This window comes from Squalius cephalus, assembly GCF_949319135.1.
Source record: "Squalius cephalus genome assembly, chromosome: 8".
NCBI classification, from domain to species: Eukaryota; Metazoa; Chordata; class Actinopteri; order Cypriniformes; family Leuciscidae; genus Squalius; species Squalius cephalus.
In genome coordinates this window covers 22,946,523-22,970,097 of record NC_137129.1, presented here as the reverse complement: position 1 = coordinate 22,970,097, position 23,575 = coordinate 22,946,523, and the positions used below count along the sequence as shown (strand labels likewise).

General features: G+C 43.8%; 1 protein-coding gene across 5 annotated transcripts in view; it reads left to right on the top strand.

Moving 5' to 3' along the window:
• Positions 1-20,469: 20,469 nt before the first annotated feature.
• topaz1 (testis and ovary specific TOPAZ 1) overlaps positions 20,470-23,575 on the top strand; it is a 104,821-nt gene continuing 101,715 nt past the window's right edge. For 2 of the 5 annotated variants that reach the window (XM_079878102.1, XM_079878100.1), the window contains exons 1-2: positions 20,962-21,030; positions 21,468-21,546. In XM_079878102.1, coding sequence (XP_079734228.1) covers positions 20,992-21,030; positions 21,468-21,546 — 118 coding nt within the window. In that variant the 5' untranslated portion in view covers positions 20,962-20,991. Of the gene's footprint in view, positions 21,031-21,467; positions 21,583-23,575 lie in introns of all 5 variants that reach the window. The other 3 variants (XM_079878099.1, XM_079878098.1, XM_079878101.1) reach the window with 3 other exon arrangements.

Below are 23,575 nucleotides of genomic sequence, written 5' to 3'. Positions count from 1 at the left end.
CATTAACAATAAGTGCTTTTGAAGTAAGGGATCTAATATTCAGCAATCCAAGCTTTATCATTTGCTCATTTGTATTATATCTGTTTTTTATTTGTTGAACATCAATAAAAATTGTACCCTTAGATAGGTTTGGAAGTTTTTTGTATGTCCTAATTTGGGGAACAGACACAGTCTCTATATGATGATATCTAGGTGAAAGAGGCTCTATGTGATGTGATTTATCTGACCTTGGTGACGTGAGACAGCTAGCAGACGGTCGGTTTAGCCAGTCTGTCTGCTTCCTGACCTGAGCCCCAAGTCATGTTTGAGCTCTAAGACTATGTGCCATATTACTAGAGAGAAGAGCAGCACCATCCCAGGAGGGATGAATACCATGTAGCGTCTGGATCAAATCACAATGACTTGTCATTTTAAGATTCAGAAAGCTTTTAACCATCGACCTCATACATGTAAAACACAGCTTAGTGGCGATGAGTCTGAATCAAATTGCCCCCTTTGACACGTTTGTGGCCTGGCAGAAATTTAACAGAAACACCTCCAAACTCCGATGTGAGCTTCAAATAGATCACTATCAATTTCAAACCGGTAAACTCTTTCTTTCTTTATTTACTTTCGTTATACTGTTCATATATATATTCTTTGTTAAATGTAGTTGTCTGTTTATAGTTTCATTTATTTTAAACACATTATATGCTTGGTTGTCTCTGTATGCTGCTCATAGAACAAAGCCTCTTAAATGTGTGATCTTAGCTACAAGCTTTGTATGTCACGAACAATGAAACGGAAGCAAAGATGCAAGTAAACTCTTTATTTGTGAAAATGATGAATGTACAGATCCTCAGGCAGGCTGGTGACGCAGGGACTAGATGGACTAGATGGGGGACCGGGACAGGCGGATTAATATGAGAATGAAACAGGGGTTTAATCTTTGATACATGGAAGGAGGGATGAATTCTCCTGTACGCAAGAGGAAGGTTGAGGCGAACTGTCACCGGACTAATGATCTTGGTGGCTGTGAACGGGCCAATGAATTTGGGAGCAAGCTTATTAGAAACGGAGCGGAGAGGAATGTTCTTGGTAGAAAGCCACACTTTTTGACCAACGACGTATACGGGAGGCTTAGACCGGTGGCGATCGGCTTTAGCCTTGGTGCGCGCCCCCACTTGGAGTAGAGTCTCACGGGCTCTAGTCCATGTGTGGTGACTAGGGGTGTCCCCGACTATGGATTTTCATAGTCGAATCAGAATCGTCAAGTCTTGCCTATAGTCGACTAATAGTCGAATCATGTGTATGGGGGGCTTTAACATTTCAAAGCCGCGATGTACAGAAAATCACACAAAGATATAGAAAAAAAAATTAGAAAAACATTTTGGATCAATAAATCTAAGAAATAACATAAATAACTCCAGAAAGGCCACACGGTAGACAGGATTTGCATTTCACATGCAAATCAAATTAAATCGGCTAAATTACCTGTGCGAGCAGGCTCTAAGTACAGCACAACATCGATGCGCCGAAAAAATAAACAATTAATTTACTAAATTAAATTAGCACAGAATATACCTTTCTAATAAATAGAAATACAAAACGAAATAAATCAGAATCAAGTCACAAGATGAGGAGCAAATGTGTGCAAAATGCCTAAAGTGCAGGGGAACATATATTCAAAACACAAGCCACAAATAGTTAGATTAGATAACCCTGACAGATCAATAAATAAAATTAAAATAAAGAAATTATTAAAATAACGATAGTAGCCAGAATTTAGTCTTTTTAACTGCAGAAACAACAATAAATGCTAAACTGGAGTGGCAGTCTTTATAGCTAAAAATGTTCACAGCATCCAAAAATCAAATTAGAACCGGCTGAAAAGTTTTGAAATCACTTGTACCCGTCCCTACCTGATCGAGAGAAAAAAATCCAGTTTTTCACTCTGTCCGTGTCCGTTGGAGTCTTTTGTGCGCGCGGATAAAATACATTCTAAAATACTTAACGTGAAAAGCGTTTAACGACTTAATCTCCTAAAATAGTTGAATTAAAATATCAAATTATGTAAAGAAAGGTTAATCTGCTTATCTGCACATAGTATGGTTTCTTAATAAAGTGTGTACATACATTTAGCCACGTTAAAGTGCCTTTCAAGCGTTTTAAAAGCTTTTTTCACGTTAAGCATTTTAGAATGTTCTGTGGAAAACCAACTTGTTAACGTTGGGCGGCAGAAGTGCGATCATGGTTTACCTGATGCTAAATCCAGCCTTGGAGAATATCCTTTCTGGTGGTGTACATCCACACTTTAGATTTTCTTATCCCAGACATTGTTAAAGATTTAAATCCTTGCCGCCAAGACGCTCCTCTGTCGGTCACGCAGAGCCGTTGCGCTCTGGGTCACGGACTGAAAGTGAAACTTAAAAATCTGTCACGGGGTGTTTGGATTTATTCACGCACGTTAAAAAATATTTATTAAAAGCTTCTTTCTTTGCACATTTTTATATAGGCCTATTATCATAATGGCTGAATATTAGCGTATTGACAGAAAACCGGTAGTTCTATGTGAAATCAGACATTGAGCGCCCTCAAATAGCCAAAGTGGCATGATCCTCGTTCATAACACCTCTGCGAAGATTCGACCGTGAGATCGGTAGTCGAATCAGGCTCCTCCTATCGAAGCATCGAATCTTCGACTATTCGGGGTCACCCCTAGCGGTGACACCTCTGGATGAAGGCGTGAACGGAGGGAACCGCGACTTCGGATTCCAGACTGGGAAAAACTGGTGGCTGGTAACCTAAACTACACTCAAACGGAGATAGACCCGTCGATGACACTGGTAACGTACTGTAGGCGTATTCCACCATTGACAATTGTTGACTCCATGAGGAAGGATTCTTGGAGACCAAACATCGCAACGTTCTCTCTAAATCTTGGTTGGCTCTCTCAGTTTGACCATTGCTCTGGGGATGGAACCCTGAGGACAGACTAACAGTCGCTCCCAACAACTTACAAAATTCTTGCCAAAATTTGGATACAAATTGGGGTCCCCTGTCGGAAACCACGTCTGTCGGGAGGCCATGTAAGCGAAAGACGTGATCAACAACGATCAACGCTGTCTCCTTGGCTGAGGGTAATTTGGGCAAGGGAATGAAATGGGCCGCCTTCGAGAACTGGTCCACCACGGTCAAAACTACCATGTTGCCTTGAGAGGGTGGGAGGGCGGTGATAAAATCTAGCGCAATATGGGACCAGGGTCTCGAAGGGACAGGCAGCGGTTGAAGTAACCCACCTGGGGGTCGATTGGAAGTCTTACCAGTGGCACAAACTGAGCAAGCCAAAACAAAACTGTGGACGTCACGAGCCATAAGTGGCCACCAGAATCGTTGCTTGACCAAAAACTTGGTTCGACTAACTCCTGGATGACAAGCTACGTTGGAACAATGCCCCCACTGAATGACATCAGACCGTAATCCCTCCGGTACAAATAAACGGTTCGGTGGGCAACCGGGCGGAGGCGTTACCCCTTCTAAGGCCGTCTTGACCTTCGATTTGACCTCCCATACGAGTGTGGAGACAAATAGGGTCTCGGGCAAAATGCACTCGGGTGTAGACGGGCGTTCGTAACGGTCAAAAATGCGCGATAAAGAATCGGGTTTGATGTTCTTGGAACCCGGGTGGTACGAGAGAGTAAAATCAAAACGTCCGAAGAAAAGTGCCCACCGAGCCTGCCTGGAGTTCAATCTTTTAGCGGTTTTAATGTATTCCAGATTCTTGTGGTCGGTCCAGACGATAAAAGGTACCCCCGACCCTTCTAACCAGTGACGCCATTCTTCCAATGCTAACTTGACTGCCAACAACTCTCTATTACCAATGTCATAATTGCGTTCGGGAGGGGACAAACGATGAGACAAAAACGCGCACGGATGCTGCATCTTGTCGTCTGTGGGAGAACGCTGGGATATCACTGCACCTACCCCCACCTCTGACGCGTCGACCTCCACCACGAACTGACGTGATGTATCAGGGGCAATGAGGATGGGGGCTGAAACAAAGCGGCCCTTCAGTTTGGCAAACGCAGCCTCAGCTGCGTCTGACCACCTGAACGTAGTTCTGGGGGAGGTCAAGGCAGTCAGAGGTGAGGCTAGTTGGCTGAAGTTACGAATAAACCGTCGGTAGAAATTGGCGAACCCCAGAAACCTCTGTAGGGCCTTACGGGAATCTGGATTTGGCCATTCCACCACAGCCTTAACCTTCTCAGGATCCATACGTATTCCCTCAGACGACACAATGTATCCTAGGAAAGGAACAGACTGTGCATGAAAAGCGCATTTCTCCGCCTTGACAAAAAGCCCATTCTCTAGCAACCTCTGAAGCACTCGTCGGACGTGCTGCACATGTTCCTGGAGAGAAGACGAAAATATCAATATGTCATCCAGGTAGACATATATGAACTGGTCGACCATATCTCGCAGCACGTCGTTGACGAGTGCCTGGAAGACTGCTGGGGAGTTGGACAACCCGAAAGGCATGACCAAGTATTCAAAGTGCCCCCTGGGGGTATTAAAAGCAGTCTTCCACTCATCCCCCTTCCTAATACGGACCAAATGATAAGCATTACGTAAGTCCAATTTAGTGAAGATAGACGCTCCCTGCAACCTCTCGAAAACTGAAGACATCAACGGCAAAGGATAAGTATTCTTTACCATGATGCTGTTCAGCCCCCGGTTATCAATACAAGGTCGCAGAGATCCGTCCTTCTTCCCCACAAAAAAGAACCCCACCCCCGCTGGAGAAGAGGAAGGGCGGATGAACCCTGTTGCTAGAGAATCAGAAATATATTTCTCCATAGCCTCCCTTTCTGGGACAGAAAGCGAATATAACTTGCCTTTAGGCGGAGACTTACCTGGCAGTAAATCTATGGCACAGTCATAGGGACGATGCGGAGGAAGAGAAGCAGCACGAGACTTACTGAACACCTCCTTCCGGTCTTGGTACTCTGTGGGCACGTTAGACAAATCCACTGCCTCCTCCTGAAACACAGGAACAGAAACAGACGAACAGGCAGACACAAGACAGGACTCATGACATTTACTGCTCCACTCCAGCACTGAACCTTGCTGCCAGTCTATTTTGGGGTTGTGGTCAATGAGCCAGGGGTGTCCAAGAACAACAGGTGCGAGAGGTGAGTCCAGTATGTAAAATGAAAGGGTCTTGGTGTGATTGCCTGATGTGATGAGTGTGATGGGTCCAGTGCTGAGTGCAATGGTGGGTAAATCCTGGCCGTTGAGTGCATGTACAGCAATCTTGCGGGTGAGTGGGAGGATGGGAACTTGAAACTTGAGTGCAAATGAATGGTCCATGAAATTTCCTTCGGCCCCTGAATCCACCAGTGCGTGACAGTCGTGATTGTGGGCTGACCATCTTAGTCTTACCGGGAGGAGCGTAGATGTTGATGAGGTCTTCTCAGCGGAGATCCCACCCGACAGTAGCCTCATACTTACTGCCGGGCTTGGCCTTTTACCGGACAGTTATACGCGTAGTGTCCCGCCGCACCGCAGTACAGGCAAAGCCCTTGGGACCTCCGCCTTTCCTTCTCCTCCCGGGAAAGCCGAGCTTGCCCGGGAAAGCCGAGCTTGCCCGACCTGCATGGGCTCGTTATCGTTGACGGGGCTGACCACGTCCCCGCCGCTGGACCGCTGACTCTCAGCTCCTCTCTATACCCGGCTGTGCAACATCAGTCGCTCGACCCTGGTCAGTCGTGCATCCACTCGAAGAGCCAATTCCACCAGTCCGTTAAGAGAAGTAGGAAGGTCCAGGGCGTAGATCTCTCTCTGGACGCGGTCAGCCAGCCCATGCAGGAACATGTCCCACTGCGCCTCCTCGTTCCACTGACACTCTGCCGCCAGGGTCCTGAAGTCGATCGAGTAATCTAACACCGACCTCTCTCCTTGTTTGAGTTCCGCGAGCATCCGAGCCGCCTCTCTCCTGGCGACCGCTCTATCAAAAACTCTTTTCATCTCGGCGGCGAGTGTCTGGAACGAGGCGCAGCAAGGGTCTTGGTTCTCCCACACCGCCGTCCCCCATAGCGCTGCTTTCCCAGTCAGTAAGGTCAACACAAATGCCACCTTGGTTCTCTCGTTGCGGAAGGTTCTGGGCTGGAGAGAGAAATGCATCGAGCAACGAGTTAGAAATGCTCTACAAAAGCTTGGCTCACCAGCGTATGATTCCGGAACTGGTAGGCGGGGTTCTGACTGGAAAACACTCTCTGATGGTGTGGGGGGAACGGCCGGTGTGGGTGGCACAGTGGGAGCTCGCAGATGTTGAATTTGCTGGGTGAGCTCGGACACCTGCGTCACCAGCACTTGGACAGCCCGTGCAGTGTCGTTCAGATTCTTCTCCTGACTGTCCATGCGCTGAATGCTGGAGTTAACAAACTCATCCAATGTCGAAGGGTTACTCGCTGCTTCCATTGAAACGGTCAGATCGTTCTGTCACGAACAATGAAACGGAAGCAAAGATGCAAGTAAACTCTTTATTTGTGAAAATGATGAATGTACAGATCCTCAGGCAGGCTGGTGACGCAGGGACTAGATGGTCAGTGTCCGGTGGTGAAGTGATGAGACGGTGATGTCGGTGAGTGGTGAAGTAATCCAGAATAATGAATGACAGTCTGTAGAAACAGGAACAGGAACAAGAGCACGAGCACGAAACAAAACCGCCGACTGGAACAGGACCAACACACACACGAAGGACATCAAACAACGATCTGACAAAGAGAGGAGATTGCAATGAGTATTTAAAGATGAGTGAATAGGCTGCAGCTGGTGAGAAGAGTGAGATCAGCTGGATCGCTGATCATCTGGGATGAGCGGTAACGCCCCCATGCACACACCCACACACACATAACAACAGCAACACGAGACAAGAAGGAAACAGTGAATTCATGAACCGTGACATTGTATTGTTGATTAGCCTACAAGATAGTAATCTTATAGAACAAGAAAGTTATTCATGGCCAGAGGAAAAGCCTTTCTTGAGAGTTTATAAGAAGAATAATCCTCCTTGAGAGTCGATAAGAAAATCGCATAATTCGTTTGGCGGACGAACAAATTATTCGATGTGACATTAATTTTGTAGGCATTCACAAATTTGATCTATAGCCCATCTGTATTCATAATTGATTGTAATTCGTTGTGGTTAATTATCTATATATAGAGATACAAATATACGGGCTATGTATCCCCTTTTTGGGCGATTTAAAATGTGTATGTGATATGGCTCATAACCAGTATGATTAATTATTAATTATTAAATATACATTCCCCTCATTTGAGCTGATTTCGCTACAAAAATCTCTTTTTAACAGGTCAGGTCTGCCCCAAAAACTTTTCCAATTGTCTATGAATTCTATGTTATTTTGCGGACACCACTTGAGTGAGGACAATCTACTAAGTATCTCATCACTCCTGTGAACAGGAAGGGGGCCAGAGCAAATTACTGTGCCTGACATCGTACTTGCGAGTTCACACACCTCTTTAACATTAATTTTAGTGATCTCCGACTGCTGGAGTCGAACATCATTAGTGCCGACATGAATAATAATCTTAGAATTTACGATTAGCATTAGCCAGCACTTTTAAATTTGCTTTGATGTCAGGCGCTCTGGCTCATGGCAAACATGTGACTATGGTGGCTGGTGTCTCTATTTTCATGTTCCGTGTAATAGAATCACCAATGACTAGGGCACATTCAACAGAATTCTAAGTGGGTGTTTCACTGAGTGGGGAGAATCTATTTGAAGTTGTAATCGGAACAGAAGAGCGGTGTTTTGTCCCGCAACTACAGCGCCTCACAGTCACCCAATTGCCCTGCTGCACGGGCTCTACTACAGCCGGAACCGAACAATGTAAAGAGTTCACTAAGCTAGTCGCATCCAAAGCAGTATCTAAAGCCCTTACGCTCTTACAATTAACCTCGATTAAAGCTTGGATGCGTGTCTCTAGTTCTGAAATCTTCCCCGTCAGCTTGACTATCTCCCTGCATTTATCACATGTAAATCCTGTGCTGACGGTGAAGGCTATGCTAAGTGAAAGTAACAATAAGAGGAGAAGATGACATTACTCACCGTGTTTGTTGACTGATCCTACTCACCTAAGTTGTTTGATGAACTCGTAAAAGGCGCGAGAAAAAATAAATAAAATAAAGAGCGGACGGATGGCACGCTAACAGGCTAGCGAATTACTAGCGTGTTGTGCTAGCAATATCGATTTAGATTGAAGCTAGCGAAGTCAGGTTAATGTGTGATGATGATTAAGTTATATTTAGCAGTATAAACAACAAGGAATAGTAAATAATGATTCAAAACAGAAAAATATGCGAAGCTTACAGACGCAAACGCAGCAGCAGGAATCAAACTTGTGCAAGCCCACGAAACTGTTTAGAAGCAGATCTCCTAGAAGTGGTAAATGCCTCACTTCTCTCTGGGAGTTTTCCAAACTCCCTGAAAACTGCAGTTGTCAAGCCCCTCCTGAAAAAGAGCAATCTGGATAATGCCATATTAAGCAACTATAGACCGATCTCAAATCTTCCTTTAATAGGCAAGATCATTGAACAAGTTGTTCTCAATCAGCTGAACAAATTCTCAAGCTCGAATGGATACTTTGACAATTTTCTGTTAGGGAGGTGCAGAGACAATAGGAACCCAAGAGCAGATCAATTCAGAATAGAATTTATTGTCCAAAAGCTTGAAAAACAAAACAATGCAAAACATAAAATAATTGGTAGCCGAGCTACCAAGTAAGAGGGCGAGACAGAGGCGAAATCCAATGGACAGGCTGGGGTCAAAAACCAGTAGCGGATCAACAGTTTCAAGGATGAGGCCAAGGCAATAGTCCAGGACGAAGGCAGGGGAGTCAAAAGCCGGGTGAGCAAGCTGAGTTGAGATAGGGAACAGGAACTGGGCAAATAAACAACAAAACAGGATCAAATAATCAGACAAGGTTTTAAAGGTCTTTAGAAGCAACCAAAACGAGACTTCAGGCAAGGGGACAGTGGTGAAGCGGACTGAAACCAAGACACACTGACAGAGAACCAAAGAAAGAGAGAAGCATAAGTAGTGGAGAAAATCAGTGCAGAAAATGGGAAACAGGTGTGTGATTAATGAGAGTGAGAGCACTAATTAGGATGGGATTCAGCTGTGAGAGTAGAGTGAGGTGAACTGACAATCAAGACACAAGACAAACACAGCAGAAAGGCTGAAGATCAAACCAGAGTCCTGACATTTTCAATCTGGTTTCCGACCGCATCACATCACAGAGACAGCACTCATAAAGATAATAAATTATATTCGCTTAAATACTGATACAGGCAAATTATCAGTGCTAGTATTACTCGACCTCAGTGCTGTATTTGACACTGTCGATCATAACATTCTTCTTGACAGGCTGGAAAACTGGGTGGGGCTTTGTGGGATAGTCCTAAAATGGTTCAGGTCATACTTGGGAGGGAGAGGTTATTATGTGAGTATAGGAGACCATAAGTCTGAGTGGGCATCCATGACATGCAGAGTCCCTCAAGGCTCAATTCTTGCGCCACTCCTATTCAACCTGTATATGCTCCCACTGAGCCAAATATTGAAAAAGAACCAAATTGCTTACCACAGCTATGCAGACGACACACAGATCTACTTAGCCCTATCGCTTAACGATTACAGCCCCATTGACTCCCTGTGACAATGCATAGATGAAGTCAACAGCTGGATGTGCCAAAACTTTCTTCAGTTAAACAAAGACAAAACTGAAGTCATTGCGTTTGGAAACAAAGATTAAGTTCTCAAGGTGAATGCATACCTTCACTCTAGGGGTCAAACAACTAAAAATCAAGTCAGGAATCTTGGTGTGACTCTAGAGTCAGACCTCAGTTTCAGTAGTCATGTCAAAGCAATAACTAAATCAGCATACTATCACCTGAAAAATATTGCAGGAATTAGATGCTTTGTTTCCAGTCAAGACTTAGAGAAACTTGTGCATGGTTTCATCACCAGCAGGGTGGATTTTTGTAATGGACTCCTCACTGGCCTTCCCTAAAAGACCATAAGACAGTTGCAGCTCATACAGAACGCTGCTGCCAGGATTCTGAGCAGAACCAGAAAATATGAACATATCACACCAGTCCTCAGGTCTTTACACTGGCTCCCAGTTACATTTAGGATTGATTTTAAAGTATTATTACTAGTATATAAATCATTCAACGGCCTAGGACCTCAATACATTGCAGATATGCTCTCTGAATATAAACCAAACAGATCACTCAGATCATTAGGTTCACATCAGCTAGAAATACCAAGGGTTCACTCAAAGAGATCAGGGGCCTGTTTCAGAAAGGAGGTTAAGTGAAAACTCTGAGTATGTTAACCCTGAAATGAGGGAAACTCTGGGTTTTCTGTTTCAGAATGGGAGGTATGTCAAACCTGAGAAAGCAGAGTAAGTCAAGCCCGTTTCTGAAAGAGAGGTAACTTATACTCAGAGTCAGTTACCATGGTAACTTACTCTGTGAACCTAACCTGGTCGGGAGCAGGTTTTCTTCGGTAAACCCAGAGTTTCTTTCGGTCTACTCCCCTTTTTTAAAGAGGAAGCGGTGTTTAAACACCTCATTCATTCTTTCAGTACATTGTTATTAATACAATTAATCTTTTATTAATAAATAAAATATTGCTATTTTTACTGCTGGTTTTTTTTTTTTTTTTAATAAGATTACATCTATATAACTCCTTAACTGGCAACTGAAAATACAGTAGTAGATTAGAGTTACATCATATAGTTCTAAACAAATTCTACAGATTTAAACTTTGATTCTATAGGCTACTCCACATAAAAATGTGAAATAATCAGAATGTGTAGATTGTTTGATGTGTAGACACATAATATTAACATTACCTCTGTATGCCTCTCTGTGGCAGCAGAAACTCTTTATCCCCATCGTCCTGTGAAGATGAGCATTTGGTTGAGTACACTTTATAACACTATTTGTCATAATTTCTGGTGTATTGAGTAGGCTACTTACAACTGCCTGGGGTTCTGTTAGGACAGGAGGCTCCAAAAGACAGATATTACCATCAGAATCTGTTGGGACCAACAAAAAACCCAACCCAAAGTAAAATAAATGTAAATATCAAAAATAGCCTATATAAAAAATAACACATATGTAAACCTCCTACATGTTATGAGGCCCTTGGATCTTCGGGAGTGAATGGCTCTGAAGTCCCTCCAGGAATTCCCTCAGCCAAAAATGCTGCTGCACTGCTAGACACTGGATGCTATTTAGTTATTTAATATGTCAAATGTAAAGTCAGGTAGCCTACACCCATGATATGCTCAAGCCTTACCTGATTGAATTATGTTTTTATATTTAATTTTCAGCTGCTGCCATGTTCTTTTAATGCCTGCAGGATTGCACCTACATGAAAATTAAAATTAGGTTGAATAACATTGTTCTTCCAGTTTCACCTCTGATATTATAACAGTTGGGTAAGTTACTCTAAAATAGTTATTAATTACTAACTACAAATGACATCTTCAACAGTGTAATTAGATTAATGTAATAATGACTATCTTTAGAAAGTATTGGTCTACTTATTACTAATTACTAAATCCCATATCAACTTCAACCACTTGAACAATACAAGGAGAGACAAGAAACTGCACTTTTAATGCTTTCAAAATAATATACAATTGCATTAATTATTCTTGAATTGACCAAAGTGTGTAGAGGGAGAAGGTTACATTAAAAATATACCTTTTAAAAATATATGTTAAATATACAGAATTGTTCTATAGTCTAATGCAATTACATCAGATTTTAATTTAAATTACAGAAGAATTAAGAGTAAGCCCTTTAATTAAATTACAGTATTTAGATTGCTTGGTAATTAATTACACCCAACACTGTATAACAGTAATTCAAATGTAAACTTATATGCATTGACTCGAGCAACTATTTTCTCCCTAGCTAACTCTCTTTCCTGCTGGAGCCTATATTTTAAATAATAATAATAATATGTGTTGGTACTCTCCATATGCTTGCAGAAGCTCATCCAGTTCTGCTGGTGAGAAATATGAAGACCTCTTTTTGTCTGGCGCTGTTGCCATGGTGACTCATAATATCTGCACTCCATTGATAATGGCTTTTTATAGTTGTGGTGCACACGCTTGACTCAGAGTCAGTCAACTCAGAGTTGATTGAACTAACTCATTTCAGCTGTTCTGTAACCAAAAACTCAGAGTTTCCCATCTCAGGGTAAGTCAACTCAGAGTTCAAGTTTTAACTCAGAGTTTGTTGAACCTCCTTTCTGAAACAGGCCCCAGATGTGCTCCTATAGTCACATTCAAATCCAGACTCAAAACACATCTGTTTAGCTATGCATTTAATGAATGAGCACTGTGCCATTGTTCGTCCGACTGTTTGCACTGTATTTTATTTTATTTTATTTTTTATTCTAAACTGTTTTAATTATTCATATTTCTTTTGATTATTTTAATTTCTGTAAAGCACTTTGAATTACCATTGTGTATGAAATGTGCTATATAAATAAACTTCCCTTGCCTACTTATCCAGACCACCCGGTAATAAATGAAGTCAAAAGGAGTCATCAGTTTAGTTAACAGCTTTTGGCCAACAAAAAAAGCTCTTCCCCCACCTTGTTACACTTGTGGTGTTCAAGGTCAAAAATGACTGGCTTACAAAAATAACTTATCGTTATGCTATATTATGTTTTCTTTCAATTAGGACAGGTTTTGTATTTCTTTTTGGACATGACTGATTGTAGGTCTCATTGATATTAGCTTATGCACCTCAGTTTTTCAGTAAAAATAAAGCTGTATTTGTGGATAATTTTGTCAATATTTATTTCTCCAAAATGACCATTCATAAAAAATTATTGGGGTAGACCAAAAATAAAAGAAACAATTAGTGTTCAGGAGCATGTTCATCATGTTCACATATGTACAAGGGTCCTTGCAAGATAAATGCCTCAGACCTGTGCATGCGTGGATACATGCACACTTTTTGTCAGTCTATTTTTTTGATTGAGTGGGCCTCTGACTGGTTCTAAAACTAGCCTCCAAATTGCAAAGGCCATGGTTGGTAACTAAGCACCCAGCTGATTCCTAGAGCTACTCATATTTTAACGATCTAAGTGCATGGTCTAAAAGCACGGCGCAAGTGCACTTAGGGCATGTCCGAATCCACTTTTGCTAGCTTAACGACGGGAAAAATGGCCGGCGCACCCGGCGCATGGTCTAAAAGGGTTGTCCCTATTCTCTTAATGAGTAATGGGTGTGTTTTGGGCATAACGTGTAATAAACCAATCAGAGTCTCATCTCCCATTCCATTTAAAAGCCAGTTGCACTCGCGCAATGGCGGATTCACTATTTACATGGCGGATTCACTATTTACATGACGGAATTTGAAAGCGGAAAAACTGAACGCTTCTTTAGTGAGGAAACGGATCATCTACGGGACAAAGTGTACGCACGTTGTGGACCTGCCTATAGGTGCACATTACTAACGCACTTAAATATATATATAAAAAAAATAAATTGTGCCATTCACTTTAGACCAGGTTTCTATTTCAGTTGCCTCAAAATAGCAACGCTTTTTCAGACCAGCGCGGCCACGGTCACACAAATTGGCGCAAATACATTTGCTATTTAAACAATGTGGCGCAGGACGTGAAAATGATAACTGCGTCAGTCTGAAACTAGGAAAAAACACTTGCATCGCGCCTGATGCTGCATTGCGCCGGGTGTATGATAGGGCCCTTTATGTGACAGGTCTATGCAGAAAGAAATTTGTTCCAGAGCTACAAACCAGAGACTCACTGGTCTTGGGGTATGATTCTCACTTAGGGTGGGAGAGGGCCCGGGTTCAAATCCTGGACAAGCAGTCTCGGTTACTGATGCAACTCTCGTTCCCTGAAGGAGGTTATGTCGATACTGACGTATTGGGGTCTCACTTGGGAGCCCCAATCACCTCTGAGTAGAAAAAAGGTGCCAATGAATATTGGTGAGTGAGATTTGCACGTCGAGCCACTCCTACCCAGACATACAGTTATATAAGGCAGGTGTGGTGAAAAGAGTGAAGCGATGAGTCCCACTGTAGAGATGAGTCCCACCTTAGGACCGCAGTAATATGCCTGATCTAAAGCTTCCTTGCCTTCCTGCTGCGCTTTCCGGCGCCTATATCCTTTTCATTCTCTGTATTGTGTGTGTGTGTGTGTTGCTACCGCGACACACATACTAAAAGAGCAGCGTCTTTTTAAAGATGCCTTCCTGCGGCTCGTGCAGAGCCACACTCAGCGACGGGGACCGCCATGTGATCTGCGTTTCCTGCCTGGGTGAGGAACATGCAGCTCTCACGCTCGCTGACGGCGGCTGCCCTCACTGCGAGCTACTGCCCATGGCGACTCTGAGGACTCGCCTGGCCTTCTTCGCCGAGACTGCTCCCCCGCCCGCCGCGGTGTCGCGCCGTAAAAAGCGATTCGCCGAGGTACAGAAAGCATCACAGGCTATGAAGTACTTCCTCCCGAAGCGCTCCAGCTCTGCAGCAGGCCGTGCGAAACCGTCTGCACAGAGCTCACAGCCCCAGCCACCGCCCACTGCCGCCACTTCGCAGCGCCGCCAGGCCCGAGGCGCGAGACCGCGCTCCCGCTCATCCGGCCGCCGCCCCACCATGCGCGGCCCGCGGCCTAGGATTGTGGTAAAGCCCGAGGCCCCGAAGTCGTCCTAGCACGCCTAGGAAAACGACGATGTTCGAGTCCCGCTGCGGCCGGACTTCCACCAAAGCTATTCGCTCGTCCAGTTCCAGCAAATGCGACTGGTCCAGTGTTTTCTGCAGCCAACAAGCCGGTTCTGTTGCCCGCTTGCCTGCACACAAAAGCTGTTTTTACGGCTACCCAGATAAATCCCCAAGAGAGTGTATTTTCTGGTGTCCCGGCCACGGCCGATGGTGTTTTATGTGTAGAAAGAATGCCCACTGCCCAGTGCCCATCACTACACACAAGCACACAGCCTGTCACACAAGGCTCGCGCACATATTCAACCCCTAGCTATTCATGCAGATGCATGGGCAAAGCTGCCCGGGGTTTCGAAGTGGGTGCTAGACATTATAAAAAGAGGCTATTCGCTGCAGTTTCGCCGGCGCCCTCGCGTCGAGACCACGGTAAGTAGCACATTTACTTCGAGCCGAAGTGGCGAAACTATTGAGCAAAGGGGCCATAGAGCCTCTCTCTCAAGTTCAGAGCGAAGGAGGGCTATACAGCAGATACTTCCTGGTACCGAAAAAAGACGGGGGTCTCAGACCCATACTAGATCTAAGACAACTGAACAAAGTGCTTGTGAAGCGACAGTTCAGGATGCTCACGACCAGAAAAATCCTCGCGCAGATTCGCCGAGGAGACTGGTTTGTATCAATAGATCTGAAGGACGCGTATTTTCAAATACAAATAGCGTCACGTCACAGGCGATTTTTGAGATTCGCCTTCGAGGGCCAGGCATATCAGTACACAGTCCTGCCGTTCGGTTTGTCCCTGGCACCCCGTACATTTACGAAGTGCATGGACGCGGCGCTCGCACCCCTCAGAATGAAGGGCTTGCGAGTACTGAACTATTTGGACGATTGGCTGATTCTAGCGCAATCTCGCTCAGTGCTCATAGAGCACACAACCATTTTACTCGATCACCTCGAGAATTTGGGTCTCAGAGTCAATTGGGCGAAGAGCTCTCTGTCCCCCAGTCAAACGATATCTTTCCTGGGCACAGAGCTGAACTCGCTGTCTATGATAGCACGACTATCACCACAGCGCGCGGCGGACGTTCAGCGAGCAGCAAACTCTTTCCGCTGCGGCGCATCTGTCCCGCTCAAGAAATTTCAGAAGATGCTGGGTCTCATGGCCTCAGCATCCTCAGTGCTCCAGCTGGGCCTGCTCCGCATGCGCCCACTGCAGTTCTGGCTGAAAGCGCGTGTCCCACGCCGAGCGTGGACATCCGGTTTGCTTCGTCTCAAGGTCAATCAGAAGTGCGTGGCAGCTCTGAAACCTTGGAAAGCGGACGACTGGTACCGATCAGGTGTAAGCCTGGGGACTTCCTCGAGGGTGAAGGTGGTGTCTACGGACGCATCCACCTCGGGATGGGGAGCGCTGCTCGAGGGCAGACCGTTCTTCGGCCAGTGGTCAGAACGGGAGAAGCTCCTGCACATAAACTGCCTCGAAATGCTGGCAGTAGACAACGCGCTGACGCGTTTTTTTGTCCCCAAATAAAAGGACGCCACGTCCTGGTCCGCTCGGACAACATGTCTGTGGTGTCCTACATAAATCGCCAGGGCGGCCTCAGGTCCAAGAACCTGCACAGGCTAGCAGAACGCCTCCTGGTGTGGGCTCAGTGCAACCTGCGCTCGCTGAGAGCAGCGCACGTGCCAGGACTCCTAAACATAGGACCAGACAGACTGTCCAGGAACAATGTTCAGGCAGGCGAATGGTCTCTACACCCACAGACAGTCCAACTGCTGTGGAGGAAATTTGGCAGAGCGGAAGTAGACCTGTTCGCGTCTCAAGAAAACGCTCACTGCCCGGAGTTTTTCTCCAAGAGCAGGGACGCGCTGGCTCATGTATGGCCCCGCCGCCCGCTCTATGCTTTTCCCCCCGTCTCTCTCCTGCCTCAGGTGATAGAGCGGATCAGGGAAGAAGGATGCTCAGTGCTGCTCGTAGCGCCGCTCTGGAAGAACCAGCCCTGGTTCCCAGCTGTGATGCAGCTAGCGAGCACTGCCCCGTGGCCAGTGCCAGTGAGGAGAGACCTCCTCTCTCAGGCTTACGGCTCGATCTGGCATCCTCACCCGAAATTGTGGTCCCTTCATGTCTGGGCCATCAACGGGTACATGCTGAGCTCCCTAAGGGAGTGATAAACACGATCACGCAGGCTAGAGCTCCGTCTACGAGACGTCTCTACTCCTCGAAATGGTCAGTGTTTTCGGGCTGGTGCACAGCCCGTGGCGTGTCACCCACAGACTGTGGAGTGACGGAGGTGCTTTCCTTCCTACAAGAGCTGTTGGATAAGGGTAGAACCCCTTCCACGCTCAAAGTTTATGTGGCGGCTATAGCAGCGTTCTCAAGAACAACGCTTGGTCAGTCGATAGGAAGGAACGATTTAGTCATCCGCTTCCTTAGAGGGGCTAAGAGACTGAATCCTCCCAGACCTCCCTCAGTCCCTGTATGGGACCTTTCTACGGTACTGGAAGCCATGAAAGGTGGCCCATTCGAGCCTTTGCAGACGATTGATCTGAAACATCTGTCTTTCAAGACCGTGTTTCTGCTGGCTCTCGCTTCAGTGAAGCGCATAGGGGACTTACACGCGCTCTCAGTGAGCGCGACATGCATGGAATTTGGGCCGAATGACTCTAGGGTTATACTCAAACCTAAGCACGGTTATGTTCCAAAATCCCTCAACACACCGTTTAGGGCGCAGGTCATTTCCCTGTCAGCCCTAACGGTCCCTGATGAGGAAAGAGACGCGAGCCTCCTTTGCCCAGTCAGGGCGTTGCGAGCTTATGTGTCTCGCTCGTCTGCTTTCAGACAGACAGAGCAGCTCTTTGTTTCGTTCAGTGGGCGCTCTAAAGGACTAGCCGCGTCGAAACAGAGCCTATCCAGATGGATAGTTGATGCTATTGCGCTAGCATACGCTTCTAAGGGCATGCAGTGCCCGTTGGGTGTCAGAGCGCACTCCACGAGAGGCATGGCCTCTTCGTGGGCCTGGTCGAGTGGGATTGCCTTGCAAGATATTTGTACGGCGGCGGGCTGGGCCTCCCCGTCTACATTTATAAGGTTTTACAACCTAGAGGTTCCCGCCCTGCAGGCCAGGTCCTGATGCTATCAGCTCAGAATGCTGTGTCTGCTGAGCGCAGCTCAATGATCGACAGTGTAAAATAATAGCACAAGATGTGTTTGGGCAAATTGTGTAAGACCCACATTTCCCCATCAGTTCAGGCCGTACCCCGCCCTGTCTGTATGATGTAATAAGCGTCTAAGCGACGCTGCTATGTGTGGAAGAGTGCGGTTTCGCCCCTCCCTCTTCCCGGACTCCCTGTGAGTTCCCTGGGTGATTGTGCACTATATGAACCCCGGGCTTTCGCCCTTGGGTCTATGGTGTCAGATCCCTGCACGCACGGCGTCTTGCATTGGGTCCCCTAGCGTAAGATATCTTACGCAGTACGAGAGACCTCTCGTAAGAGAACGTACTCGGTTACTAACGTAACCTCGGTTCTCTCTAGAAGAGGGAACGAGTACTGCGTATCTTGCCGTGCATGCACACGCTCTGGTTGCTTCGATGATGAAAAAACAGATATTAGCTGCCTGCGAGCTGTATTTATAGGCCTAGACCACGCCCGTTTCGGCAGGATGTGACGCAGCGGGCGCGAAGCACCCTCATTGGGTCTGGCGTCACGCCAGGCCTCGCTCGATAGGCTGCTGCAGTTGCCGCAGAACAGCCAATAGGCGCGAGCTGCCTCGCCTATATCTGTATGCTGCCGCAACGCGTTTTGCATTATTGAAAAATTAAGGATAATTTTTGGCTTCAATATCTCGCGGAAAAAGGATTTTCCCCTAGCGTAAGATATCTTACGCAGTACTCATTCCCTCTTCTAGAGAGAACCGAGGTTACGTTAGTAACCGAGTACGTTTTCTGCCATAAAGTAATATATTTATTTGTATAGCGCTTTTCACAGTACACACAGCTTTACAGAAAGACAGACAGCTATTAAATAGTAATTGTCAACTGAATTGTATAAGTTAACTAAAAAAAACACTAAGAACAAGAAATGTTTGATTTCACAATCTATCTTCGGTTATATATTATGAAACATACAAGTTAAAATACATGAATGGTCGTTATAACGTAGTTCAAACATCTTATATAATAAAGTGATTTTGTTTGATTTGTAACCAGGCACTAAAGCGATTACCCATAAAACGTGCTTTGAACCATCCGGATTGCTTGGGTTCTAAGGTGGGACTCATCTCTACTGTGGGACTTATCTCTTCACCACAGCTGTACCAGGAATGCACAAATATTTTGTTGGTAGTACCAGTTTGCAACAATTATTAGTTAACACTAAGTTGTCAACACTTCGAAAAAAAATAAATAAAAGTTTTTGGATATATTTCTATGGAGTGTTAAATTTACTAGCTGTAAATTTCCTGTCATCTTTGCAGGACTGTGATATGAAGAGTGTGGCAGTGTGCAAATTAACATATTTTAGCAACAGTATGAAAGTGAATAGCACATAACAGGCACAATACCGGTATAAACATGAATATATTGGTACAATATGCGTCACATGACTAAATTTACATCAACGTTTTTAAATACCTCCGTTTTGACAGTCCACACTAGGGCTACTCAAAAACGTAGTTTTCAAATTTATCCACTTTGGAGAGCATTTTTAAAACTCAGTTTTAAAAAAAGTTTTAAAACAAAAAGCTTTGTTTCCATTAATAAAAACACCGTCTCAGTGAGGACAGAAAGCCAAAACAGAGAGAAAAAATAAGTGTTTTCCAACGAAAACATATTAGTGTGGACAAGGCCTTTGACTCCAACACTAATTAAACACACCTGGACCAGGATTGGACACCCCTGTAGGATATGCTGCCTGTGCTGATTAGATTAAATGGTAATGTGTTTTCTAAGAAGATGAAGAGAAATTTCTAACTTCCTATCTAGTTTAATTTCTTTTTTTATATATGACTTCTTGTTCTTTGATTGACAGGGTGATTTTTATTTAGTAATTAGATTTTTATTTATTTAGATTTAGTAGGGTGACTGATATCTGTAAAGAACATTCATATGCCTGTATGACATCCCTTATCCAGCAATTTCCTATAAACATTCGGTGTGGAATTTCTTGCCTTAATTTAGTCTTCGCAACGTGAGCACTTTTACAACTAAATTGTAATTCATTTGAAGATTCAGGAGAAGTGACTTCTCAATTTTAGTTAATTCTTGCAGTACTGGTTCAAATTTGTAGTGTTTCAACAGCCTATAGTTTCCAGAAAGATTTTTATTTTTTTATTTACTATAAATAAAAGAGGTTCATTGCAAAATCAGTGAAAGATTAAAAATTAGATTAAAAATGAAAAAGCCTTAGAAATGGAAGCTACCTTTCTATAATTCATAATGTTTTGTTATTCAGATCAATAAAATATTTTTTTTTTCCTTTTTTGAAAAAAAAAGAAAAAAGAAAAGACTATGTTAAACCACGCGGCGGCAGTATTCATCGAATACTCTACCATCAATTGCGCATGTCTTAACTCGAAATTGGAAGTAGGAGGGTGTTTTTTTGTCTTAGTAATAATCGCAAATTGACACGGACAGGTATTGAGGAACATATATTTCATTATATTGTCTTTAAAAAATACGTTTTGACGTGCATCTGTATATTACCTCTTGCCATTTTAGTCTATAGCTTTATCGCGATTGATGCACGTCTCGCTGGAAACAGCGAATTTAATGCGACGCTGTCTTTAACAGTCTCTGTGTGCCTTACATCGACAATTTGTGCTCAGTATAAATTGTAACATGCTGATTTTTAAGTGCATTGAGGAGAAAAAGATTTGAGTTAATTTATGCGTGACAAGTTTTTCGTTAACGTTAGTTAATCGCAGTTGGCTATAGTAATGTTTCCATGTAACGGCGTTTCGAGGATCAAATTAAAGAGGGATTCGTTTAAGCAATATAACAAATTAGAGCAGAATAAACGGCGATGGACTGGGCCTAAAACTGTGTCTGGTTTAAATCCACTTGCCGATCGTGGCATACAGGTACAAGGCCAAGACAGCTATCCAGCTCCGGAGGCAGCAGATGTCGTTTCCTCAGAGCTAAACGCCCACGAAATCTGCACTACCGCCGACCCCCAACCACCGCCCTATTTTGACGGGCAGGCGAGCTCCAAACAAGACGCTTATGCTGAACATGACGACTGCCGAGGGCATTATAATCAAGGTACTTTCACATCCAGAGTCAGTGGCTTTAGTAACTGTGGAGGTGGAATTACTAAAGCTCAAGTTACCTGTACAAGGAGTCGGTCAGCGTCCAAAAAAGCACTGAAAAAATTGCCTGAACATAAAAAAGAAATTTTCTACCGTTTGCGCTTAGCTTTGTGCTTTGCCAGGAAAAAACATCTAAGTGGCGGGAAGCGCGTTATACACAGGCCAACGGGAACGCCATGTCGCGCCCTGTCGTACAGTAAAGTGTCGGTTGAGTCAGATAATATTTCTATTAAATCCACCGTCTGTGGAGAATCAGTGGATCAAACTCCACCTGCCCAACTAGAACCAAAATACGAAAAAAAAACTGGCAGTCAAGAAAACCAAAAATCTCGTCGGGGAAGGAAACCGAGGAAACTCTTTATTGATCATTTTGGTGGGTCTGATGGACAGGTGAAAACTACCATCAAGACGGAAGTCCGGAGTGCTCATGCAAGTAAAGCCAGACCCACTATATCTGGACGAACACCAAGTAAGGGTCAAGACATCCTTATACATGCAAATAAAGGTGGAGGTAATTTAGTAAGGAACATGTTTCCCAGTTATTTATTTCCAGACCTCATGTTTCACAGGCAGCAAAGTCAGTTGGGTTAACTATACATCCCTTCAAGAGGCAGAGATGAGCAACAGATTTGTTATAAGTGCATTGATTTATATCCATCTTAAACAAAAATGAAAATTCACATCATTTACTCACCCTCGTGCTGTCCAGGATGTGAATGACTGTTTCTTTAGATGAACACAAATTAAGATTTTTTTTAGAAAAATAATCCATCTCTGTAAATCCATAAAATACAAGTTGATAGTAACCCAGAAGTCAACACTTCAAAAACCACATAAAGCCATCACAACAGTAATCCATATGATCCTAGTGTCAGGTGACCAGAAGTCTCCATTTTCTGGGGACAGTCCCGGTTTTTGGTGTCCTGTCCCCCACTGGAGCTGTCCCCTGAATTGTCCCCAGTTTACAACTTGTTCAAAACAACCTGCAAATCCACAAAAGCCCAACCAACATAGGAGCAATCATGTTGATTATTTTCACCAACAGATGGCGCTGTGTGCTACTGTACTTGGTCATACTTCATGAAGAACTTAACCTAGACTAGAGCAGAGCACCATAATCATCAAATACCAAAGAAACATTGTTATTGCTTTCAGGGTAGTAACATGCTACTGTTACTTCTTGTTTATATAAAGAAGGGCCTAATACTGTTTTGTATGTGCTTTTATAACTGGGCCTCAACAGGGTGCAGGATTGTTTTGCACAATTGTAAAGTCTCCAAAAGTTCCAGTCTCAACACAGTAATTTCCACACTTAACTATATGTAATTAAAAAAAAAACAAGCAAAAACAAAACAATTACACTTGCAACAAATAGCCTACATTTGCAGAATACACACACTTTCTGCTTAAAATAGGTCTAAGCCTAAAATGCAAAATAACAAGCCCAAATAAGAATAGTAAGAGTAATTTTCAAGCACAAATGTAACAAAACATTTGAAGTTAAAAAAGTGGTGAGGTGAATTGTATTAAAACTAGACCAAAAATCCCAATAATCAAACGAACATAATACTTATTAATGTTAATAATAATTTAGGGAACCCACAGCAATTTAAAAAAACACAAACATTAAAAAATGTATTGTCCCTGTTTTTTAAATAATGGATAATAACAAATGTGATTTCAGTGATATTTTGACTACTCAAATTTCTATTTCAGAAATCTGGTCACCTTATCCTAGTGGATTAATCAATGTCTTCTGAAGCGAAACGATAGATGTGTAATAATTTTTTTTTTTTTAACTTTCGCTTCCTTATAAACTATAAGCTATAATCATATGCACGTTTGAGTTAATGTAAACGTCAGCATGTTGTGAAGCATGATATAGGCTAAGTGTGTTGTGAAGGTCTGTGCTTCCGTGTTACTTCTTGCACGAGTTTCACAAGGCACTTACTTCACGTTCACAGTGTGCTAACATAGTGCTTCATGATGCTCTTTGACAGTTGGACGGAAGTGATGTTTATTGTATAAGCTTCCTTGTAAACTATAAACTATCATATGCATGTTTTGAGTTGATGTAAATGTTAGGAACGTTGTGAAGCATGTGTTGTGAAGGTCCTCTGTGCTTCCATGTTACTTCTCGTGCGAGGTTCACAATGCACTTATTTTATGTTTCACAATGTGCTGATGTAGTGCTTCATGACGCTCTTATAAACGGCCATATGGGTAGTCATCATCGCTTGGTGTGGTTTTTGAAGTGTCAACTTTTGGATTACAATTCACTTGTATTACATGGACTATTTTAAAAAAATATATTTGAGTTCATCGGAAGAAAAAATTCATATACATCTTGGGCTCCATGAGGGTGAGTAAATGATAGCAGAATTTCCTTTTCTGGGTGGAGAATACCAAGCATTTTGATTGATATAATTTAATGGAGAAATCTGTCAGCGTTTTGGGAGAAAGCAGTTATAGGGAGGCTCTTTATATTCATATTGCAT